This window comes from Gymnodraco acuticeps, unplaced genomic scaffold (assembly GCF_902827175.1).
Source record: "Gymnodraco acuticeps unplaced genomic scaffold, fGymAcu1.1, whole genome shotgun sequence".
Classification (NCBI taxonomy): Eukaryota; Metazoa; Chordata; class Actinopteri; order Perciformes; family Bathydraconidae; genus Gymnodraco; species Gymnodraco acuticeps.
The window spans coordinates 181,694-199,753 of NW_022992223.1; the positions used below are offsets into that span (position 1 = coordinate 181,694).

At 41.7% G+C, this 18,060-nt stretch overlaps 1 protein-coding gene across 1 annotated transcript in view; it reads left to right on the forward strand.

Annotated features, from left to right (window-relative positions):
- Nucleotides 1-15,113, forward strand: part of apoob (apolipoprotein O, b) — a 28,790-nt gene extending 13,677 nt beyond the window's left edge. Inside the window, exons 3-9 of the mRNA XM_034206063.1 lie at nt 8,925-9,044; nt 10,004-10,036; nt 10,252-10,306; nt 10,567-10,662; nt 11,379-11,470; nt 13,590-13,679; nt 13,941-15,113. Coding sequence (XP_034061954.1) covers nt 8,925-9,044; nt 10,004-10,036; nt 10,252-10,306; nt 10,567-10,662; nt 11,379-11,470; nt 13,590-13,679; nt 13,941-13,979 — 525 coding nt within the window. The 3' untranslated portion in view covers nt 13,980-15,113. The remainder of the gene's footprint in view (nt 1-8,924; nt 9,045-10,003; nt 10,037-10,251; nt 10,307-10,566; nt 10,663-11,378; nt 11,471-13,589; nt 13,680-13,940) is intronic.
- The last annotated feature ends 2,947 nt before the right edge of the window (nt 15,114-18,060 follow it).

An 18,060-nucleotide genomic window follows, 5' to 3' on the forward strand; every position in this document is an offset into this window, starting at 1 on the left:
ATCCTAGGAAGGCCATACTGGACCGGCTTGGCAGCACGCCAGAGGGACATCGCCGCCGGTTTCCGGGCCCTCCCCTTCGAGGACGCTGCCCGGCCCTTCTCCTACACACAGCGGTTCCTGCATATTCATACACACTGTTCATACTAATCACAGGCTGATATCTAGTGTATTCATACCCCTCACTGTTTATTCTTTTTTTAGATAAAAAACTTGGAGTTGCATGAGTGAGGACGCTGGCGTGTTTGTCGCCGCTTCACTTCGTAGCCAAAAAAAAATCGTGTTTTCTGTGCTGTTTTTTTCCCGTGTTTTTGTGTTCTCACAACCACAAATCCACTGCAAATAGTCTGCTAAAGCTACCATAACTGTCTGGATCTATCGACTGTGTACCTATTACACTTACACATTCTCCGACGATCAGCTGTCACTGCTAGCTGACGATCGGCTGTCACTGCTAGCCGCCGTTCAGCCGCTAGCTCCTGCGTAGCTACCAGCCATCCTCTTCAACCTGGGATCTCTGGAGCTCCATTTCCTTCTCCACATCCCGTCTGTCCCCTCAACTCAGCTGCTACCCAGTTTCTTGTTAGCATTTCATTGCTAGCCACTGCTGGCTTCTCAATGTAGCTGCCGCCTAGCCCCTGCTTAGCAGCTCGTAGCTAGCCGCTGCTCCTCTGTGCTGCTGACATGGCTCTCTGGAAATACTCCGCTCGGCAAATGTGGAATCTTGTCTGCCACAACACTCCTAACTGCCTCACTACAATACAATGACTTGGACTCCTTCGCCATCCCCGCTATGTGCATAGGGCTGCACGTCGCAAGTTTGTCAACTCTGACCATGACATCCCCACCACACAGACAGATAGGTGGTCAAACTAAGGTGTGTTACCCCCAAAACACACCAGGAGCGTCTGCGTCGTGTTACGGCCGCGCCGCGGCGGTCGTAAGGATCGCGGCCACTCTAGTCAATGGGTGCTATTACACCACACGCGCCGCGTTACGGCTCAGACGCGTCCCAGAAGCGGCTCGGCGCAGCGCTTCTCTAAAATTAGGATGAATCCTATTTTTGCCGGGGCGCAGCCGTAAGGTAAACTCCTCCCCCCCCATCCCCCCGTAGTCTTTCAAGTAAGAGAATACATGCCAGCGTTCTCCTCCGGTTTACAGGCACTGTAAATGATATATATATAGAATAATTATGATGATGAATGCTGTTGCGACCTGGCTCAAAAGGCCACAACAAAAAGGAGACACAACATGTCAACGGGTAGGTAAAGGTGTTTATTTGCACAACACTGGTCAATTCAACACATTGGTTATACTCATCAGAGCCGGGTGCCTGCAGGAAAACAGAGCGAGAGAGCAGACAGGAGCAGAGAGGCTTTAAAATAGCTGCAGAGCACCAGACCCAGGTGCCCTGAGTTACTGCAATCGGTGCAATCACTGGAGCCAATGCAGCACAGACAGAACAGCCACACCCTATCTACTGATGCACCCACAGGGGCATCACAGCCCCCCCCCTTAAGACGGGGCCCCAAAGGGGTCCACGACAACCCAACATCCTTCTTCTTAACTCCAGCTTTTTACTTTCCATCTTAGGACTGGAGGACGCTCCTCCTCCGCCTCTGTCTTCGAGCTCTTGCCTTGCGATTTCGTACTGCTTCTTCGATTCCACTGCCTTTATGTCCCACTCCCTCCTTGGGTTGGCTGGCGTTGAGCCACAGCATGTAGGCGCTCATCGGCCTCTTGGGCGCGCTGACCTCCTTCGGCCTCCTCTTCTTCGCTTTGCGGCGTTTCCTCTCTTTCTTCTCCTTCACCTTTGTCTCGATCTGAAAGTCAAAGGACCGTGTTGGGCCACTTTTTCCAGACTCCGAAACAGGTAGGTCAGTAGACATCCTACGGCTCTGCACACGCGTAATAGTATAAAAAGGAGACACACTTGGAAATTGCAAACCACTCTTATCTGGCTCTACAGATGCCAACGGTCTGGAAACCACCACAGGCGGTGGCACACCTGCCCACACCACACAACCAGCAAGATCGTTGCCCAAAATCATCTGTACCCCATCAAGTGGCAATGCGGGACGCACGCCGATAGACACAACTCCCCGTACCAGCTCACAATCCAGCACTACTGTATGACGTCGCACAGGAATCAAGCCCATCTCCATTCCCCTCATCAGCACAAAATCCCCCGTCTCTGTCTCTGACGAAAAAGGCAACACTGACTCAACAATAAATGAGTATCTAGCTGCTGTGTCACGCAACACCTTAATCGGAACATACTTGTCACTACCAACTATTGACACAACGGCTTCCGTTATGAACGGCCCAAAAACAGAACCCACATCCAAGTCGGCACAAACCAGCTTCTTATCAGGCACCATGCCCGATCCTACACCCTGTGGCTTTTTAACCAACACGGCAGAACAACACATGGCTGGAGCATGTGGTGACAAACGAGGCTTCCCCTTCGTTTCCAGCAATGGACACTGCTCCTTCCAATGACCCCCACCTTTGCAATAGTGACATTGGTCCACTTTGGCCCCCTCGGGTCGCCCTGTTCCTGCAAATCTACGGGAGGAGCCTGGTGAAAACTTTGCACGGGCATCTCCATTGTCTTCTCCACGTTTCCAATCACCCCTAGAATATTTCTCCGCAAAACTGCCCTTATGTGTCAACACAAAATCGTCCGCTAATTCAGCAGCTCTAAACGCGGTGGGAGGTTTCTGTTCATTCACATATGTGGCCACACGCTGAGGGAGAATGTTTTTAAATTGTTCCAAGACAATGAGCTCACAAAGACCGTCAAAACTTGCAACCTTTGCTGCCGCGCACCACCGCTGAAAATGAGAAGTTAAATCACGGATAAACTCCACATGTGTCTGCTTATCTCCCTTGACCCCACTTCTGAACCTTTGACGATACGCTTCAGGAACCAGTTCGTAAGATTTCAACACCGCTGATTTTACTCTATCATAGTCCAAAATATTTTCGCCACAAATAGCTGAATAGGCTTCCTGTGCTCGCCCAGTGAGTACACACTGAAGTAACAACACTCTGTCCGAATCTGACCAGTTTCTTGCCTCTGCTATGTGTTCAAATAGAGTGAAAAAAATGTCCGGGTCACGCTCATTGAACTTTGGCACTAATCGCAAGTAAGAAATGATATCGCCACTGCCTGATGCTAACCTAGCACCACCATCCTCCCCTGGAGAAAACTTGCCCTCTCCCATCAGCCGTAATCTAGCATGTTCCACCTCACATTTCATCTTTTCCACCTCCAGCACCTTCTCCACCTCTAAACGCTTCTCTACCTCCTGCTGCTGACCCCTCATCTCCAACTGCAATCTCTCCTGATTAAACTGCATGGCCAAAAGCTCCTTTTGCTGTTCGAATGTCAAACCAGCTGTCTGAACCACTACTGGCCCGACCCCTGCCACACCAGACTCACTCTTCTGTAACACTCCCCGCTCAAACAAAGATGACACGATGACAGCTTTAATGTCATGTTTCCGCTTGCTCCCTACAACAGCAATTTCATAATGCTCTGCTATTTCGATCAACTGCGCCTTCTGGCAACCATCCAAGAAAGATACTGAGGGCGCATCCACAAACGCTGACAAAGAAGCCATAATATATTGCCTATACCCAATCAGAAAGCAAAGTACTCAACTGTCAACACGCCTGGGCGAAAAGACAAAACCCAACAGAGAATTCCCCCCTAACTGCCTTACCAAAATCTTCCTAATCTCACCTAGTCTTCATGTGGCTTGCGGCGGGTAATTACGCACTGGAACCCGGCGGATTTATGGAGCGACCTGCACGCAGGTAACACCAAGAAATCACGCGGATGTGCCCCCGAGACAGCTGTCCGAAAACAGCTGACACCAACCACGTCGCCACAACACTATGAAAAAAACAAACAGACGGAACCCAAGGGGAAACGCCACTTAAGCCTAGCGGGGAAAATCTCTTTTACAAAAGCGTAACAAACAGCAATATCTTACCTTCTGATTGGCACACAAAACCTGATGCCATGTCAAACACTAAAGCATCCTGAAACCCAAAAGACATGATGTGTCCCCCAAATAGCAGCGCAGAGCCAGCACACAGCTGGACCACAACAATGAATCAGCTGCTCAATGAGCACTACACAAACTTTTTAAATAAATAACCCGTTGGACGAGCCCCCATTTGTTGCGACCTGGCTCAAAAGGCCACAACAAAAAGGAGACACAACATGTCAACGGGTAGGTAAAGGTGTTTATTTGCACAACACTGGTCAATTCAACACATTGGTTATACTCATCAGAGCCGGGTGCCTGCAGGAAAACAGAGCGAGAGAGCAGACAGGAGCAGAGAGGCTTTAAAATAGCTGCAGAGCACCAGACCCAGGTGCCCTGAGTTACTGCAATCGGTGCAATCACTGGAGCCAATGCAGCACAGACAGAACAGCCACACCCTATCTACTGATGCACCCACAGGGGCATCACAAATGCATATTTTTTTACCACTAAAATACAGCAACACATCTTTGATTCATGTCGTTTATAACTGGAATATTACAATTATTATTAACTGTGTCTGTAGTCTACAACACAACAAAATAGGAAATAACAACAATAAACACGATTTAAACAGACACAAACATAAACCATTTAACTACGTATAGCCTACTTACTTGTAGAAGTACAAATGTCCAGGAAATATTCCAAAATCAACAACAACTGCGAGGCTGCACACTCGACGCTCCGCTTCCGCAACGTTTTGAAACGCGTCTGGTGTGTGTTGACGCAGGAGGAGGTCGCAGCGTGGCGCAGCCGCAACGTAACGCGGCGCAGACGCTCCTGGTGTGTTTTGGGGGTTAGGCATTTGTTGAGCAAACTATATAGTAACCAACCTCTTACGCCCTGAGTCTGTTTTTCAGATTTCAGGCTCGAAAATGCTATGCCCAAAACAAATGACTATTGTGGCAGCGGGGTGTGGTTAGGGCGCCGGTGTTGCCGTTTAACTGGTTACACCGGGGAACTCGTGACGTTACGTTACGGTAGGAATGGGGCGTGTACTTTGAGGGGCCATTGTCGAATAACCAGGAAATACACATTTCGATCGCTTCTTTTGTTGTTTACATTGATATTTGGGTATATTTGGCTCCATAGGAACACTTTGATGCACATTCAGTACCAGTCTGTGAGGTTGTGGTTGCGATGCCGATACCCGGACGCGTACAACGAGGACTACAACATGACAATGAGGTGACTGGGGATGTCTGTTCAAAACATTGTAAACGTGAATAAATCATTTCAAATATGTATTTGTCTCCGACTTTCATTTGTACATCGTTGTTAATGTGATGTTTAGTAGCTTTGATAGCTGTCCATACCTCCAGACAGAGACACAAGTTGTTTACTCACAGCCCGAATGCAGCATCGAGATCCGTGGCCAGCTGTGATCCTCTCTGATTAACTTGTGACAGGACTTCTGTAGCTATTCTCCAGCGAGCAAGGTTTTTATTAAATACCTCCATCCCTCTCATCACAACAAGACTCTACACTGTACAGAAAAAAACAACATAAATGAAAATAACCTTGCTGGATAGCTTAGAATGAAACAAACAAACTATCTTCCATTATCAAAGCTACTAAACATCATATTAACAACGATGTACAAATGAAAGTCGGAGACAAATACATATTTGAAATGATTTGTTTGCAATGTTTTGAACAGACATCCCCAGTCACCTCATTGTCATGTTGTAGTCCTCGCTGTACGCGTCCGGATATCTGCATCGCAACCACAACCTCACACACTGGTACTGAATGTGCATCAAAGTGTTCCTATGGAGCCAAATAACACTATTTAGCATTTTGCCTAATCATTCCTGTAGCTTCTTGGCTAAGCTAACACTGTGATGCAGTTCCACCAAACACAAAAGTAATATCTAAAAAGGATAATATTGGACGATAAATGAATAATATTACACCAAATAAATAAGTAAACACATATATATATATATATATATATATTCATTCACTGGCCATTAATTTAGAAAATGTAACTCCAAAAAGACAAGTAACACTATTTAGCATTTTGCCTAATCATTCCTGTAGCTTCTTGGCTAAGCTAGCACTGTGACGCAGTTCCACAAAACACATAAGTAATATATAAAAACAGAGAGATTACATGCCTTTCCCGTGGTGGAAATTCAACATCCGAGTCACTACTGTCCGGATCCAGGTCTGAGGTCTGGCTGGAGGAGATCTTCATCATCCGACGAAGAGTCATCTGGTATGATCATAGCCCCGCTATCGTCAGCTAGCATCTCTAGCACCTGCTCGGTGGTGAAGCTCTCCCTTCTGGCTGCCATTATTTGCTAAAATGGAAAGAGGATACACAAGAAAAAGATCTAAAAGCAAAGAAATCAACGTCCTTGAAATGTGCTCTGTTACCTGTTACCTGCTATCGTCGCTGCGTGCTGTGGTGCTGTCCTGCTGCGTAATGCGTAATGGAGCGGGCGTAGTTTATACTACGCAGGATCATATATTTGGAACCCATTGGTCGATGTGGGTGATTGACAACTTTTCTGAACCGTTAGAGCCAATAGAATCGAGTGACAGTTAGTAAGTCCCGCTAAACACTTACGTCAAGTAGAGAGAGGTTTGCGTAAACAGCACGTGAGACAGCATTAGCTCGGGACTGCGAAACTTTATACCTACTCTGCTGCCATGAATGTAATGATAGATTATCAGGAACAATTCTAAAGTGACTAAGAGACATTGGATTAACCTTAAGCAGCGTTTGTATACCCTTTAACACGAGCTTTGATCACAAAACAGCAACGGTAAAACGTAATTATTGTTATGGTTTTGAAAACTGTTGTTTTTTTTCTTCTCTGTTCTGGCTGCTAGCTCAGTGAGTTTGTGTCCTACAGTGATGATACTTATAACAAAATAATATGTGGAGTATCAGCTTTCAGATGATATGTAGTTTGTGTAATTCTAAGTTTTAAAGATCGTTTTTTGCTAGTTAGCACCGGATGTTGCATCTGCCCGTTTTAGCTAAGGGCTAATGCTAACGCTTCTTGTGAGACTTGTGTGTTGTTTCGGTAAAAATGGTTCGTATCGTCAGTTAGCTGAGATTCTTCTCGTTAATCTGGTATAACACATTAATAGGTTTTTAAATATTAAGATGCCCTGAGACACAGTGTCGTGAAAAAAAAAACAGGGTCCCCGCCGGCGGGGACCTTCGGGCTTAACAGGTTAAACACCTAACTTAATGTAAAAGTATTGTTTGTGCAGTACATGTTCCCTGTATGTGTTTTCCTATTATAAATGAATTTGATGGATTTATATTTAAGCACCATCAATGTGTATGTTGCATTTTAGTGCTTTGGATGTTTAAGGTTATGCCAATATACTGTAAATCCAAACCATTGAATCTTGATCATATGTTTGTAGTGTTGCTGTAGTGGGAATTGCTCTAGGTACAGGACTAATAAATAACAAAAGAAAAATAATACCACAATCACTCTTATACATAAAATGTATACATTATGTATACTGAATTGTACTTAAACCATTATATCACTTACAGCCAGGCCCGTACCCAGGATTTCGTAAATACCGAGGTCCTACACAAAAGCATTTTACTCGGCTCAGCAGGTGAAAAACTAAAGAGGGGCTTCCACATGTGGCAGACCAAGTGTTGGTGCTGCTGGATTTGGCACCCCCATTATAACTTTGTCCAGGGTGGTCGTACTCCCACCAAAATCAAACTTGTTTGCTGTTCACCTGTAGTTTGTGCACACAAAAGCATTTTACTCAGGTCTCAGCAGGTGAGAAACTAAAGGGGGGCTTCCACATGTGGCAGACCAGGTGTTGGTGCTGCCGGATTTGGAACCCCGACTATAGCTTTGTCCAAGATAGTCACACTGTCACCAAAATCCCACCATTGTTGGTTGTTTCCATCTTATCTGAGAAGGTTTTCCATCTCCGGCAGTGCAGATTTTCTATCCTGAGGATAATTAAGACCTGGTATTTGCATGCTGACCAAGTCCTTTCTCTGTTTCTGTTGTACTATCTGAATACAATTACCCTTTTTCCTGGCAATGAGAAATCCCTGCTTTTATAAGTTTTAAAGTCTTTCACCTGTGCACATATTGTTTATTCCCCCTAGATGAACACAGAATAGCATATTACCCTAACCCAAATTGTCCAAAATTGTGGTATCCATTGATTACAATAGGTTTGTAAAAGCTATTTGCAATACTAAGACCAATAATACATTTGTATTGTTTGTAATATTAGTGTTCATCATTGTTGACATTGGTATTTTTGCATAATCATTAATTATGCATGTAGTACACAGTATTTTATTAATAAGTTGAAGTATTATCAACTAGCAGATATAAATTAAAGAGGAAGTTCAGAAGTAAGTGTATGTAAATGCCGTTCTGGATATTCTGGTGACAATATTGCAATCCTTGAAAAGTCTCCTAAGTGTTTGTATTATTGTTGGAAAACAATGTTATTGATCCACTCCAGATGATCTGTGTTGGTTTCTCTGATTGTATCAGACTGCTATGTATTTCCCCCAGGAGGAAAACTAGGTGCACTAATTGATCTTTGCTCAAATCTGACCTTTTACGCCATCAATAGGGACAGTGTTGTTTATGCATCTTGTGTTCAAAGGAGTAAGCCATTATACAGCAGTGTGTCATCACCTGGGTTGGTTTGATGTAAAATCAAATACCAGACTCCAAACTGTTTAGTCTATGATCAATCATCAATAACTTCTATGTATTTGTTTAACTAATATCCAAGTCAAAACTAACAAAACACCCTTATTTAGCCTGGCCTGTGGGGCAGTTTGAGTGGATTAAAGGCAGTTTGGATAATACTTTAACACCTTATTGTTGTTGTTTGTTTCAGCTGCCGTCATTATACAACATCCCTGAAGCAGAGCCTCATGTGGAGCCAGTGGCCGGGCCCCTGGAGGAGAGCGTCGCCTCGCTGAGGAAGCTGGCAGAACCATACACCAACCAGTGCCAGGTGTGTTCATATCCGACACTAAAGACACATGTTTGATCGTTTAATTCCTTTATTTGATAGTTGAGGGAAACATTTAATAAAATAATGCATGTGGTGCGCACGCTAACCACTCGGTTTCAAATAAGTTTAATAATAGCATAACAATGGGGTATGTGCTGTGCCAGAGTATATATTTCAGAATTTCTACTTTGCATTTCTCAATGCATGCTATATTTACCAAGAAAGAATAAACATAAATAATACCAGCTTAAGTTGTGAGCTGCTATAACAAATGAAGAGCTGTGAGATCTATAAGAAAAACACGAGTTTTATCATCTTTCTGAATCTGAAACAGTCCTGCTGAGTTTAAACCTTGTTTTCAAACCTAATCTAGACTCATGTTTTCATAGATTTTGTGAAAATGTTAAAGAATCTAAAGCCCAAACTGTCCTTCTCACATCCCTCTTGGGTCTTCCTCAGTTAAACAACAGTTTTGAGGTCAGCTGTGTGACTCCTATGTGCCAATAATGCAGAAAATACAATCACATAGGTGAAACCCAAAGCAGCTGATGCATGTTTATCACTTTTCAAACCAGAATACGTCACACGAGCAATACGTGGATATGCCCATCAGTTTATTGGTGTTGGATGAAAGACATTTTGGCACAGACAGTGTTTGAGGAATGTGTTGTCAGCTTGCAGTGAGGCGTGATAGCCTTTCTCGTACAAAGACATATTTATCTGCTTCTATGATCCTGCACGCTTCTGGGTTTTATCACATGTTCCTGCGTACAGGAAAACATGGGCTATTTTTAATAATGAACTCTATCTGAGGAAACATTAAAAAAGGACAATGTGGAAATACTAAATCGAGCGTTTGAACCTTGATAGAAGGAAAATACATGAATGAATTATGTTTTAAAGGGAAAATAATATGCTGTAAAAGTGTGCATTAATAAACTAACTTTCTTTTTTTGCAGCAAACGGGCCACGTTGCATTTGAAAAAGTGGAGGTCAGTAACGTGAACATTTCTTAAACTGTTGTTTCTGTTGAGGTGTTAAAAACAATTCTGATACAAAAGAGCTATATAAAGTTGAAAGCGCCAGACCAAATGTACCACCGTTGTTTCCGTTGTGCATGTTGAACAAGCTGATAAGGCTGTTATCAGATGAAAGTAACTCCCGCTCCTCTCTCTTTCTTTGTCTCCTGCTGATCTTTGGACCTCAGCAAGTTTACAAGACTGTGGAGCCAACAATCAGCTCCTCCATAAAAACTGTCACAGGTCAGAAATCACATTGTTTTTGTTCCCAGTCAGAGAGGGCAGAGCATTATGTGCTGTGAGTGTAAACATGTGAAGTCTCCGTAGACTCCAAGAAATGTCGTTTGACTTGTTCGTTTAGAAAACAATGTCAACATATCTTCGCTTAAGAACAATTAACAATATGCTCCACTTATTAAATCTGTTGAATTTCCTTTTAAAGACCTCAGGTGTCTTCACGTTTTCAGATATATTTATATTTTCTTCTCCCCTTTATTTTTCAGATGTGTACCAGTTCCTCAGTAACCCCCCTGCTGACCTCTACGACAGTGTGGCGGCCGTGGGCTTCTCTGGCATCCTTGGACTTTTCTTGGCCAAAGGTTAACATTTGCACTCACACAAAAACACTCGCTGACCTGCAAACTCACTAATTGGCATTTCAGTGAAAACGTCAGTCTGTGTTCTACTACAAATATAAATTCCCACCGCTCCCCATCCACCTCAAGAGAATTGGAAATGTTGATATGACTTTAGGCTTGCTCTTTTAACGGCACAATTTGTTTGGTGGCGTTAATTTCCATCGATTCAGTCAGCTTTTCTCGGTATGGATTACTTTAGTGTTTATGGTTCAGGAGGTTTTGAGCGTCTCCTCCTCTCCTCTGATTAAAACCGGCGAAAACAGTGAATGAAGCCGTTTGATGTTAAAAATCAAAGTTTCTCCCTGCACTTCTTTTTCTGATAACTCAAGATCAAAGAAATCTTTAAGGTAACAATGTGGCTTGAAACTAGATACAATGTCTTTTTATTACAGCTTCTGGCAGTAAATGAAGACGCATGCTCAAATAAAATACAAAACACGCTGTTATCTAGATTTAAGTGACAAGTTTCTCTAAAAAATGTGAGATAATTGAATCATCATGATTTTGTTTAAAATAATGAGCTTTGCCTATACAGGACTGACTAATAAACAACAACTATAAGACCCAGTAGCAGGGGACATCACACAAACAAGGGGCTGTCCGTCTGTCTTTGAGATAAGTATTGGAAACAGTAATTTCTCTGCAGCAGCTCTCTGACTCCTGCTCTCTCCTCTCAGGCTCCAGGGTGAAGCAGGTGGTGTTTCCTGTTGGACTCATGGCTCTCTGCGCCTCCATGTTCTACCCTCAGCAGGCTGCGTCCGCACTGAAGGTTTGTGTTGTTTTGGAAATATACAGTTGAGGCCTAAATTATTTGCCCCCCCAGGAGTTATGGAACATTTTCCTAAAATTCTTCCCAATGTTTCCAGCATTGATAAAACTTGATATAATCAAACATTCACCAGTGCTATTTAGTAGCTTTTGGTACATTTTGGAACATAAAATAAGTTTTTAGGCTTGCTTTATATCAAATATAGTGAAAAATGGGTTGGTCAAAAATATTAGCCCCCATGTGAATCTTTGCTTTCAAAACACACCTAATCAATCAGCTTTCAAACCACACCTAATCAACCAATCAGCTTTCAAGCCACACCTGAGCATTCAATCAGCATAAAACGACTCCAAGAAACAGGCACTTGAATACCTTATTGAGAGGGACTATACTACTACTCCTACTCACCATGCCAAAGACAAAGGAAATCAGTCTTGAGCTCAGAAAGAAGACAATGGAGGCTCATGATAAGGGGGAAGGCTATATTGCTATTGCCAATCGCTTCACGGTGTCTAGAACTGCTGTACGTTGCATCATTGCGAAGTACAAGGAGACAAATTCTGTAAGAAACACCTGGGCGTGGTCGAAAGCGCGAGATTTCAAGAACTCTGGAGGGGAAAATAGTCAGAGATGTCAGCAAGAATCCCCGGACATCTGTCAAGATGATTGTTGCTGACCTGGCCTCTTCTGGAGTTGATGTTTCAAGGAACACAGTTGTGAGGACACCAAAACCAAGGTGCTGGAGTGGCCCGCACATAGCCCAGATCTTAATCCTATCTGGCGGGTGCTCAAAGTGAATGTCCATGCTCGGAAACCACACAATTTGGACCAGCTGAAACAATTTGCAATGGAAGAATGGGCCAAAATCCCTCAAGAGACATGTGCCAACCTAGTAAAGAAGTACTCTAAGAGGTTGTTGTCAGTTGTGGCTCAGAAAGGGTACACTATTGACTATTAATGGCCTGGGGGCTAATATTTTTTGACCAACCCATTTTTCACTATATTTGATATAAAGCAAGCCTAAAAACTTATTTTATGTTCCAAAATGTACCAAAAGCTACTAAATAGCACTGGTGAATGTTTGATTATATCAAGTTTTATCAATGCTGGAAACATTGGGAAGAATTTTAGGAGAATGTTCCATAACTCCTGGGGGGCTAATAATGTAGGCCTCAACTGTACATCAGGGTCATATCTGTATAAAACATCACACTGCCTCATGAAACATCTTGACAACCTAATATATCCCGAGTTGTTTCCTAAATCTGATATCTGACTAAAGGTGATTTTGCGGAAATATTGATTGCAGTTCCAACATTTACAACATTTTGTACACCACGGGACACTGGATAGTTAACAAAGTCAGCAAAAACATTTTCATCTGTTTTCAGGTCTTTATTTAATCTTCCTTCCTGGAACTGAAATAAACTCAGGAAACAGCTGTGAAAGCAGGAATATCTTTTCACGTCCACATTATTCCTGGTTAGTACGTTTTTGAGACAGAAAGTTCATCCTAAGGGAGTTATTTAGGAAAATCCCCCCCTCATCCTATAAACGGTGTCTCATCAGAATATGCGTTAGGTAGTGTTTGATCTGTGACTGTACTTCCTGTGAGGAAAGGGCTGTGCTTCCCTGCAGGAAGTCCTGGCTGTGACTTGTGTTTCTATTTCCACTGATGTCTGGCTCATTTTATTTTCTGTATTTCCACCCAGAGAGCCGACACAAAAAAAAGAGAATCGACACGCCCTGATCACACTTCTGCTCACATTCACAGCTGAAACGCTCAGACTAGCAGGGCAGGGTCCAGATATGAAAACATATGAGCGGGCGAGATAAAAACAGACGTTTAGCTTCTGTTTGGCAAAAAAACGAGAAAAGCTGCAAACTTATAAACCCAATGCAGTGTTTTTATTTACAGTAATAATGGCAAATCTGTTGATGTTATTGGTGTTGTTAAAACAAATATATGACACAGTTCTACGGCATCAGAAAAAGTAGCTTGAACTCTTAACCTCTTTTCTATTTCCTTAAGAAAGCTAGCTGGATGTTCTCTGACGGTTTCTGATTGGCTGAGAGATGATGGATGTGTGTGTCATGTTTCTTCCTGTGTGTTCACCAGGGGGGTCGTGACTCGACGTACAGCTTGGCTCAGCGTGGCCGCGGCAACCTGGAGAGTCTCTGGAAGTATCCTCCGTTTGGAAAAAAGAAGGTGGGTCTCAGTGACCAATCATTCATAAGCCTTTAATTACAATGGCGATGATCCTTCTTAAAATCTATTTATATATTTACTACATTCTTTTATATTGTTTGAAATATTCCATTTCTCATATGTACCTACTTTTGCTTAATGTTGAGGTTGTTTTCAAATGTTTTTATCATCGTTTTCACCATTTTAATGTTGCCTTTGAAAGCATTTTGCTTCCAAAAGTGCAATATAAATAACGTTTTTTTTGTTCTTCCTTTTGCTCAGGAGAAAAAAGAGAAAACGGAGAGCAGCGACACAAGCTGAGACTCCACTTTCCAGTAACACACATAGAAACGCACACCTGTACGACTCCTGTATATTAACTCTTATTATAATTATTCACTCAGACACACAGCCACTAATCAGGACGTCATTATTTATTTAAGTTGAACATCTCCAAAACGTGTGAAGTGTGTTTCTGAAACCCCCCCCCCCCCTCTTTCCAAGACACAGGTATTTTCAGGATAGTCAATATTCTGAATATCCAGATAAAACTGTGTCTGCTTCTTGGAGAAGCTAATCATTCCCATGTTCTCTTTCCATGGTGTCAGTTTCTGCAGTGTTTGTTCTCTAATGTGCAGCAGAACAGGACTGTATCTGCCAGCGTCACTTCCTCATTCTTTTATTTGTTGAGGCTGCACAACACAACTTCCCATGCTACAAACTAAGAAATGCGCTGTTACAGCTGAAACAACTGACATACAATTAATCAGCCACTATTTTGCAAATCATGTATCTTTCGATGGTTTCATTTCCCGTCCTCTTACTTTCGAGTAAAGTGCATTTCTCTTTAAAAGCAGTAAGAAAATGTCATCTTTGGAATTAGTTGGAATGGAAAGAGTAGTAATTAATGAATTAATTGATTGTTCTGTTTGTCTCTTCTTGTGTTTGTAAGCAGAAATGCTTTAAAAACCAGTGAAGAAGTTTAAAAACTAAGTAGAAAGACCAATGCAGACTAGAAAAACATTTATAAATGATATGTTGTTGGTTCAAAAATCATTATTTGCCAACTACCTGTCGTCTCTGCTGATGGATTTTTTTGTTGCACTTTTCTCAAAATGACCAACTATTTTTTGCCTTTTCTTTGCATTATGAAGTTATTTTTATTATTATGAACGTTATACGGGCAGCGTTGAAGAGCTGTCGTTGTCAAGTGCAGCTTACAACAGTATACATGAAAAAGAAGTATTCATGTCGACATATTTATTCCCCCGGATGTTTTCACGTCGCAGTTGATACTGATGTAACGTACTTGTTACAGTAAAGGGCCAAATAAAGTGATGTATCATAATTAACGAGCTAAATGTATGTGTTGTCCATGTATAATAATGCGCTGTATATACTGTACAAGGTTTTATCTTATTGCGATGGAAATAAATCTGGATTCTGAAAAGGACACATCTTTTCTTCTTTGATGTTTTTTCTTGTGGGAGTATTTACGGTGTACATGGGTGTTTCTCAATGTCCAGGAAGGCTGCTCCAGAGCCACTTCAAGCATACTACGTCATCGAATCCCGCCGAAGGACTGTTCCAATGTCCAGCATACTTGGAATTCTACCGAGGCCGGCCTGGCGTACTTCGTAGCGAGACATTTCGAGGCTGCACATGTGTAGACTCCGCGGTCTCCGGAGAATTAAAAAAAAAAAGTATTCTGCCTAATTTTCTGCCCTTGATGTAATACATTAATAATTGAATAAAGTAAACACCCTTTGCACCCACACTCCGGGGGGCATATCCCTGGACCCCCCTAGAGCAGTGTTTCTCAAACTTTTTCATACCAAGGACCACTTAACCAATAAAAAAAACACTCGCGGACCACCTAACTCCACAAATATAAAAAAACAGTTTTTCTAAAACAGATTACAAATCGCCTGAAAATTGTACACACAAGTGGCAACATGTGTGATGAAGGTGTTGTGCTGTTGTAACCTCGCTCCATTGCGGAGATATTCCCGCAAGAGTGCGGAAAACTTACATTTATTTATTTATTTCAAATGGGAAATGTTACCAATATACTCACGGACCACTAGGCCACACTTTGAGAAGCACTGCCCTTGAGGATGTGACGTCCACCCCCCAATTAAAACATGTTCATACAATAATGAATACATTTGAAACCTTTATATAACCAACATGTCAATACGTTTTTGTAGTGTATAGGTCTTTTGTAGAGATTTATTCTTTATATATTCTATTATGTATTGCTTGGAGGGGGCACTAAATCATAATCTCGCCTAGGGCACCAACATGTCTAGGGCCGGCCCTGGTTGTGTGAGTAAGTGTGTCATAATAATATATAAATAGATACAAAATAGATATTAAGTACCAAATTAATTAATTGACAAAGATAAATCATGATTTTATCAATCATAAAAATGACACCAAATGTATAAAAGTAAATGACTAAAGATAGTTAAGACTATTAAAAGAAGATGAAAATGACAACATAAATAAATGACTAGAAGGATAAACAAAATGAACACAGAGATCCTCTGAACTTGTCAGATCGTGTATAAAGTACTACAACATTAAAAGGAGCTACTGGAGTAAGCGCCCCCCCCCCCAGTATAAATGTCTATTTCTTCACTTTTTGTCTGGCTCGTGATGATGCAGTCAACCATCGTCAGCTGCACGTCCAGAGAAAAACCAGAGCTGTGTGTGTGTGAGAATGTTTCCCTTTAATCTCATTTCCTCTTCCATTTCTCCCTCTGGTTCTGATTTATCTCTTGACCCGTGATGTAATGTTTCTGAAGAGGATATGATGCGACTCCTCTGTTTGAACCCTCCCAATATTGATGTGGGTTTAAAGGAACTTGATTTAAAACCAATTATACTCATTAACATGTTTTATACACTGTTTTTGAAAGCAGCATGAGGTGACAAAGAGGAATTTACTTTTTGGATCCAACATTGTTAAATTATTGTGTTAAATCAGCAGCAGTTTATTAAGCATTTGCACAAAAGTTATATATTTATGTAGTATCCAATGAATACACAATATAAATAAAAAGTTAGAATAAACGAGAACCTTCTTAAATGACCCTCAAAAATCTGAACACAATATAATTACTGTTACGTGCCGCAGTTGGTGCTTGTGTGTGTGTGCTTTTGTGTGTGTTTCTCTCTCTCTCCCTGATTGTCTCCAGGTGCAGCCTCTCCCCCAGGTGCTCCCAATCCTCAATCAGAGCTTCCATAAAGGACCTGAGGAAGGCTGCAGTGGCGTCTCTCCTTCTCCTCTGGCTGCATGTGTGCAGCCTGTGTTACGTGCTGTAGTGTTACGTGCTGTAGTGTCTCTGTGTGAGGCCTAGTTCAACCTGTGTTCTGCTAATTGTTAGGAGATGTGCTCCAGTGTGTCTTTGTGTATTGTTTTACGTTAGTCACTTTCTTTTGAAAGAAAGTTGTCCTTAGTTAATTTTTGTTTTGCAATTTGGCTGGTAAGCCTCTTTACTTTTTTATTAATTAAAACCTCACTTTGTGGCTTCAGCATTCAGTTTCCTCTCGGCCGGTTATTTTGTGTGTTGTTACTTCCCTTTGTACCCCTAGATTTAGAAGGGAACGTAACATTACCTATTACTACTACTGTTGATATTTATATTAACACTATTTATTTTTAACTAATGTCAAATGCCTAGGTAAGATGCTGCTGTAACAAAAAGTTAGGGATCAAGTACTTCAAAATGTATCTAATCGAATAATATACCAAACTTCTATTTCTAAATACATGATATAACAACTATATGAATCCCTGTACGAAAAATCAGGTGTCATGGCAGCAATAGTAATGAGGAAAGATAAGTTATATAATATAGATTAGATGCAAGTGTCAAGTTTTTTATATTTATTCAACTGCAATGACTAACTATTCTGTTTTTCACATTTGTTAAAGATAAAGACTGAAAATGAAAATGAAATGAACTAGCCGAATAGACGCAAAATCAGCAGGAATAACATGCATGTGATAAACCCAAGAGGAACAAAAACGAACCCCACCACAAAACAGTTTTGAACTTCCTCAAATCTTTAAAACGCTTGTTGAAAATATCCAGTTGTCACATGTGTGCTGCGTGTGAAAAAACTGCCAAAGTAGCGAAAAATATATCAATCTTTGTTCAGTACAAACATCACGTTCCTGTGTTTCCCCACTAAGGGAGTAGCAACATGAGGTTTAACTGTTTATCTGCACATTGTTTAAAGCATCCATCAGTGGGAACATCAGTATGTCCAGTTTCAGAGCTATATATATATATATATATACACAACTTTATTGAGACCATTTGTTCACCCTCTAAGTTGATGTGGAAGTAGGCAGTGAAAACACAGGAAATACACTGACCCGTGTACATTT